The sequence below is a fragment of the Notolepis coatsorum genome, assembly GCF_963971535.1.
Source record: "Notolepis coatsorum genome assembly, chromosome: 17".
NCBI classification, from domain to species: domain Eukaryota; kingdom Metazoa; phylum Chordata; class Actinopteri; order Aulopiformes; family Paralepididae; genus Notolepis; species Notolepis coatsorum.
In genome coordinates, this window is record NC_140181.1 from 112,862,002 (window position 1) to 112,869,696 (window position 7,695).

The following is a 7,695-nucleotide window of genomic DNA, read 5'->3' on the forward strand; positions in this document are numbered from 1 at the left end:
TAACTTTAATAACTTTTTCTCAGAAGTTGGTCCAACACTGGCTGCAAAGATTCCATTTAGTAACCATAGTCCCCTTCAGTTTATGAATCCTCCAATCAATGACAGTTTTAACTTCTTGCCGGTTACAGAGGATGAGGTTCGGAAGATCTTGATCAACCTGGGGGACTCTTCTCCGGGTTATGATGGTATTGGAGGCAGATTACTGATATCCATTCAAGAATCCATTGTGAAGCCATTATGTCATATTTTTAATACATCACTGGAGAAGGGAATCGTCCCACTGGAACTTAAAATAGCTAAGATCATCCCTATTTATAAAGATGATGACCCAGCCGTCTTCAACCATTACAGACCTATATCCATCCTTCCTACCTTGTCAAAAATACTTGAAAAGCTGGTCTATAAAAGATTAATTGAACATCTTAATAAGCACAATTATTTACACTCACCAGTACGGGTTCAGAAAGAAACATGCAACATATATGGCAATAACACATCTAATTAATGAAATATACAAAGCTAAAGACAGAAAGGAAAACACTATAGGTATTTTTTTAGACTTATCAAAGGCATTTGATACAGTCAATCACAATATCCTCCTGCAGAAGCTCTCACATCTTGGAATAAAAAACAATGCACTGCTATGGTTCACCAGTTACCTTAAAGATAGACGTCAGTCTGTATCTTATAATGGGATAAATTCTCCTTTTCTTCCTTTACTTTGCGGTCTGCCCCAAGGTTCAATTATTGGGCCTTTGTTATTTTTGTTATATATCAATGACCTCCCTAACGTCTCAGACAGGCTGTTGAAAATTGTATTTGCAGATGACACGTGTGTATTCTATTCACATAAAGATCCTGATACCATCATTAGGGTCATAAATGAAGAACTTAACAAACTATCAATTTGGTTTAAATGCAACAAATTATCACTAAACATTAAAAAAACGAATTTCATTTTTTTTGGTCTCAAATCTGTGATTTTTAACTCTTCATCTAAAGTAGTGATCAATGACATCCCCATAGCTAGGGTGTGTTTTACACGATTCCTTGGTGTTCTGCTTGATGAATCCCTATCATGGAAACCTCATATCACAGCCATAACTACAAAAATGGCCAAGAGTATTGGTATTCTTGGAAAAACACGTCACTTGCTGAGCACCGAGGTTGCCACAATGTTATATTACTCTATGGTTTACCCATATATCAATTACTGTAATTTAGTTTGGGGTAGTACGCATCAGACCAAACTTGAGCCCATATACTGTCTGCAGAAACGAGCTCTAAAAATAATCAGCTGTGTACATCGAAGTCATTCTTCTCAGCCTCTATTCCATAAGTTAGGTATCCTCAGTGTTTATCAAGTGAATCATCTTCAGACTGGTTTATTTGTGCATAGTTCTTTAAACAGAGCCCTTCCCCCTTTTTTTCATGACATGTTTGCCCACAATCACCAAATTCATAATTACCCCACACGTAGTTCCTGTTTGCTTAGACCACCCTTTTCCCGCACTTCCCAATCTCAGTTTTGTTTGCTCTACCGAGGGTCAAAGTTGTGGAACTCTTTGCCTCCACATATTTTGGAATTTTCTTTTCTGAAATTCAAAAGAGCACTGAAATCTCATCTCCTAGATCACCAATATTTCCCATATGGACTTCCTTTACAAACTGTAGTCTGATGGCTTGATGTATTGTGTTATTGTATTTTCGTTTTATTATATATTCTTACTGTCATTGATTGTTTTCTCTATACCAGAAATCGTATGGCATGGGGTGCCTACTTCGGTGTCTATGTAGGCCTGCTTGTGTGTGTTTGTTTGTTCAGAGGGGGGGGGGGGGGGGGGGATTTTATTTTATATTTTATATTTATCTTGATATAATGTAATTTTGCTTCCTGGTGAATGCCACATGCAAGCCCCTTGAGGGTTTTTAGGCAATTCTCCTACACATCCCTTGTGGACTATATTGTATTATATATGTAACTGTTTTTATATGTGTAAATAACCAAACAAACAAACCAAGTGAAGCCTGAGACCAGCTACCATATTACCGGTCTGGAAATAGCTAGGATGGACACAAACAACTTCATTCAACTGCCTGATGTGTTCACTCATAAAACCATGCCAGTTTCACAACACAATATTCCAAAACAACAGGACTTGTCACCATGGCCATATTTGAACCATATCACAATACCTGAAATAGACTCTGGCATTGACCTCCTCATCGGCACAAACGCCTCAAAGGTACTGGACACCTGGGAGGTGGTCAATAGCCAGGCAGATGGACCCTACGCTGCGAGGACCCTATTGGGGTGGGTCATCTATGGTCCCTTAAGAGGAGACAACACCATCAGGGATGAGAATGGCTGCCCTGCTCCTGCTGTCAATAGAATATCTATTCTAAACACAGAGGAGTTACTTGTCAAACAGTACAATCAGGATTTCAGTGAAAGAGCCAGTAAAGAAACAGAGGAAATGTCAAGAGAAGAGGTAAAATTCCTTGATATTGTAAACCACTCTGCAAGAATTAAAGCTGGACATTACTGTCTAAACTTACCTTTCAAACCTAAGAAAATCAAGACCGAAAACCACAAGAAGAAAGTCAAGAGAAGGAAACAGGATGATGAAGAGGACATCAAGCCCAAGAAGACAAAGAAGAAAGGAGTAGTGGCGGACGGAAAAAAGAAGGCCGAGAAGGAGCCTGAGGAGAAGTGGAAATGCAACCACAAGGACTCCTCTGACACAAAACACAGAGACAATAAGAAGGAAAGGATGAAGCACAAAGATGGCGACACGGACAAGCACAAGGACAAGGACAAGAGAAAGAGCAGAACCAAGATGAAAGTATCAGAAGAAGTGTGTGATTCATATCAGATTGTAGATTCTGTGGAGGATAAGCCAATAGATGTTTATCTGACCACTGGTCAAGGGTCTGAGAGAGGAAAGAAAGACAGAACATTTGAGAAGGATGACAACACTTCTAAAAAAGATGACAAACTACCAGCAAAGAGTGACACTCCTGTCAGGGATTCTGAGTCAGGAAAAGGAGAAGGAATTCCTCGAAAGGAAGACAGAACGGCCAATAAAGATGACGAGAGCGTCAAAAAACAGGAAGAAGAGGCTTCTTATGTGGTAGATTGTGTTGATGACCAGCCAACCACGGAACACCCTGAGAGGGGAAAGAAGAACACCACCACAAAGAGATATGATAGAATGTCTGGAAAAGAGGAGAAACCAACAAGTAAGAGCAAGGAAACTAAGGAAGCATCCAAAACGGAGGAAGAAGAGCAAGCTATGTATGAGATAATGGATTATGTGGAGGATGAACCAGTAGAAGACAATCTGACCAACACAGAGGGGTCTGATAGAGGAAAGAAGGAAAGCACAAGTACAAAAGAAGAGAGTGCAGCTAGCTACCACTGGACAAATCCATTTTCTGGACAGATAGCACTACAGTGCTTAAGTACATAAACAATTAAACTAAACGTTTTCAAACATTTGTAGCAAACAGGATCTCTTTTATAAGGGATGCTACTGACATATAACAATGGAGATATGTGAGCACAAAGGAAAATCCTTCAGATTCAGCATCAACTGCAGACCGCTTCTTAAGCTGCAAAAGATGGATCAGAGGACCAGACCAATATCCAAGATATGTCTGCTCCAAGAGACTGAATTGTAAAGAAGCGGAGTAATGCCGATAGGGACAGGCTTTCGGCATGTACAGTATGCCTACAGGAACGGGTTTTTGACATGTACAATATGCCTACAGGAACAGGCTTTCAGCATGTACAACATGCCTACAGTAACAGGCTTTTAGTACCTAAGTTTGAAGAAGATTTTTTATTTTATGTATTTTCTTCAGAAATTGGTAATGAAATTGTAAAGAAAATATGTGAAAATTGTAAATTTTGAATATGGCTCCCTGAATATGATTTTAGTATTAATTGCCATTACACTTTAGACAATTAGGGGCCGGTGTGTAGGAGCCATTATGATGGTGGCATATTATTTTATTATTTGTAATATTATTGTTGGGCACCTGGTGGTGGGTTTTACATTGGACAGCACTGGTTAGGTATTTAGGGTCACAGGTGCAGTAATCAGCAGGGACACAGGTAGTGAGGAGCACACCGTTCTTACCAGTAGCTCAGTAACAGAAGCTCAGCAGCTCAGCAACCAGAAGACAAGAAATACCAAATAGATATAGAATACCATATAATTCCTGCAACTTCAGCAATAAACACCCCTAAACCTGGAATCACGACTGGACATCCATCATTGCTGTGTCTACTGCGTAAGATCACTCCCTATCATACCTGTGAAGTAACGGGCAAGAGAAAGCAGGACATTGGAAAGGAAAAATTGCCGTTACAATGTCAATAAACCCCATACTGATGGGAGATGGTCAAAACAATTCACCCCAATTGATCCAGTGGAGCTGCTAGTTCATTGGAACAATGGACATGACTTTTCTCTCACTTGGTCATTATGGTCCAAAAAAGATTTTGCAGAAAAAAGAAAAAAAAATTATAAAACTGGTTTGGTTTGTGAGGGACGTACAGTAGGTGTATACGGCCTATTCAAGTATTGTGAATGGATATTGATCGCCCTTCTATCTTGCAGTCAGCGAGTACAAATACAGATGTTGGCCGTGTCACAGCTGAGCCAAGCGCAACAGTGCAGAAAAATAACAGTGAGCAAGACACTTGAGCGAGAGACACTTAACCCCTAACTGCCCCTAATCGGCACCTTGCGTGGTTGCCTCCGCCGTCGGTGGTGTGTGAAGGTGTGAGTGAACGGGTGAATGTGAGGAACAAAATTCTAAAGCGCTTTGGATAAAAGCGCTGTATAAAATGCACCATTTACCATTTAACAAATAACGACATAATAGCGTGCATGTAATAATCATAACGAAGCCTGTCTAGTCAAACTCTAGTCAAACAATGTCTAAAATCTAACCCTAACTAACCCTACTGTCATGTACTTGTCCTAATAAACTAACCTACACTGTAGCACTCAACACTTTGATGAACATTGTTACTCAGCTGATAGAGTTGTGCCCTTCCTGATGACTTGTCGTACAGAACTTGTAAGTCGCTTTTGGATAAAAGCTAAATGACTAAATGACTAAATGTAAATGTAGTACTACATGCTGCCCACCTGCGCGGTCAAAGGTCTTGGCACATTTGGGACACTTGAGGGTCTTCTTGCTGGAGGTGTGAATGAATGTGATGAGTGGAGCCAGGCCCGCAGGATAGACTGGCGCCTGACTGGAGGCCTCCAGGCCCGCAGGATAGACTGGCGCCTGACTGGAGGCCTCCGCGGGCAGAGCGCTCAGCTTCCCCTCCTCCTCCTCCCGCTGCTGCCTGGTCTCCCCGTCCGCTGCACAGCCCAGGGGCGTCTTCTGCTGGCCTTCCATCTCCTCCTCCTCCTCCTCCTCCTCCTCCTCCTCCTCCTCCTCCTCCTCTCCCTGGGTCTCCGCCGGCGACCTTCCCCTCGCGTCAGATTTGGACCTTAGTTTTCTAACAGTCTCTTCTTCTTCCTCCTCCTCCTCCTCCTCCTCCTCCTCCTCCTCCTCCTCACCCTCTTCCTCGGTCGGCGATGAGCTCGTCTGTCTCTCTGCGGGGCTCTCCACGTCGTCCCTCTTATACTTGGCAGGGGCTCTCCTCCTACGGGCAGACCTCCGCGTGCCGACCGCCGCCACCCCCCCCCTCCGCGTCGGCCTGCTGCGGGCCGCTGTGACTCCTGGTCCCCGCCACCCTCCCCTCCGCGTCGGCCTGCTGCGGGCCGCTGTGACTCCTGGTCCCCGCCACCCTCCCCTCCGCGTCGGCCTGCTGCGGGCCGCTGTGCCTCCTGGCCAGGGGGTTCTGGAGGGACTTCTCTGAGCAGAACCTGTGGCCGGATGGGCTTTGGACCTCAGTGCCGTGTGCTGGCGAGACTCCGCCTCCCCCCGCCTGGACCGGAGCCGCGGTGACCGGCTGGAAGACCCCCTCTCTGCCTCCCCCCGCCCCCGGCTGGAAGACCCCCTCGCCGCCTCCCCCCTCCCCCGGCTGGAAGACCCCCTCTCTGCCTCCCCCCGCCCCCGGCTGGAAGACACCCTCTCCGCCTCCCCCCGCCCCCGGCTGGAAGACCCCCTCGCCGCCTCCCCCCTCCCCCGGCTGGAAGACACCCTCTCCGCCTCCCCCCGCCCCCGGCTGGAAGACACCCTCTCCGCCTCCCCCCGCCCCCGGCTGGAAGACACCCTCTCCGCCTCCCCCCGCCCCCGGCTGGAAGACCCCCTCTCCGCCTCCCCCCGCCCCCGGCTGGGAGACCCCCTCTCCGCCTCCCCCCGCCCCCGGCTGGAAGACCCCCTCTCCGCCTCCCCCCGCCCCCGGCTGGAAGACCCCCTCTCCGCCTCCCCCCGCCCCCGGCTGGGAGGCACCCTCTCCGCCTCCCCCCGCCCCCGGCTGGAATACCCCCTCTCCGCCTCCCCCCGCCCCCGGCTGGAAGACCCCCTCTCCGCCTCCCCCCGCCCCCGGCTGGGAGACCCCCTCTCCGCCTCCCCCCGCCCCCGGCTGGGAGACCCCCTCTCCGCCTCCCCCCGCCCCCGGCTGGAAGACCCCCTCTCCGCCTACCCCCGCCCCCGGCTGGAAGACCCCCTCGCCGTCGACCAGCTTCAGCACGTCCATCATGTCCAGGAAGCGGGCGGCCAGAGCCAGGGCCGGGAGCTGGGTCTCCGTGACGACGCACTCGGAGCCGTACAGCAGGCTGAGCAGGTGCTGGAACACAGAGTCCTCCACGTGGTGGTCCAGCGTGACGTGTGCCGTCGCAGGGTTCTTCGACAGCTCGGCGTGGAAGTAGCTGCTCCCGTGGGCCAAGACCACCTTGTGGGCCCCGTAGAGCTTCCCCCCGACGGACACGGACACGTCGCAGAACCGCTGGCGGGTTCGGTCGTCACGCAAGAATTTGAGGAGGTTGTGGCTGTGCTGCGACATGACCAGGTGGCTGTTTGGAGGGCCGTGTCCTGGGACAGTGTGGCTGTTTGGAGGGCCGTGTCCTGGGACAGTGTGGCTGTTTGGAGGGCCGTGTCCTGGGACAGTGTGGCTGTTTGGAGGGGCGTGTCCTGGGACAGTGTGGCTGTTTGGAGGGGCGTGTCCGGGGACAGTGTGGCTGTTTGGAGGGGCGTGTCCTGGGACAGTGTGGCTGTTTGGAGGGCCGTGTCCTGGGACAGTGTGGCTGTTTGGAGGGCCGTGTCCTGGGACAGTGTGGCTGTTTGGAGGGCCGTGTCCTGGGACAGTGTGGCTGTTTGGAGGGCCGTGTCCTGGGACAGTGTGGCTGTTTGGAGGGCCGTGTCCTGGGACAGTGTGGCTGTTTGGAGGGGCGTGTCCGGGGACAGTGTGGCTGTTTGGAGGGGCGTGTCCTGGGATAGTGTGGCTGTTTGGAGGGCCGTGTCCTGGGACAGTGTGGCTGTTTGGAGGGCCGTGTCCTGGGACAGTGTGGCTGTTTGGAGGGGCGTGTCCTGGGACAGTGTGAGAGTGCGATGGGGTAACGTTGCTGGACTCCATCTCAACAGCACCCCCTCTGGTGGCGCTGAGCCTGCTGGGCCTGCCCTTGGGAGGCGGCGGGCGGCTGGGCTTTCTCTTCATCGCTGTGTGTGATCCACTGTCGTCCACTAGATCTGAGGGGCAAATATAAACATAATAAACATAAC

The 7,695-nt window shown here is 49.4% G+C and overlaps 1 protein-coding gene across 1 annotated transcript in view; it reads right to left on the reverse strand.

Moving 5' to 3' along the window:
• Positions 1-7,165, reverse strand: part of zbtb41 (zinc finger and BTB domain containing 41) — a gene marked incomplete at its 5' end in the record, with an annotated part of 65,769 nt that extends 58,604 nt beyond the window's left edge. The window contains 2 exons of the mRNA XM_084333637.1: positions 5,166-5,440; positions 5,679-7,165. Coding sequence (XP_084189763.1) covers positions 5,166-5,440; positions 5,679-7,165 — 1,762 coding nt within the window. The remainder of the gene's footprint in view (positions 1-5,165; positions 5,441-5,678) is intronic.
• Positions 7,166-7,695: the final 530 nt, after the last annotated feature.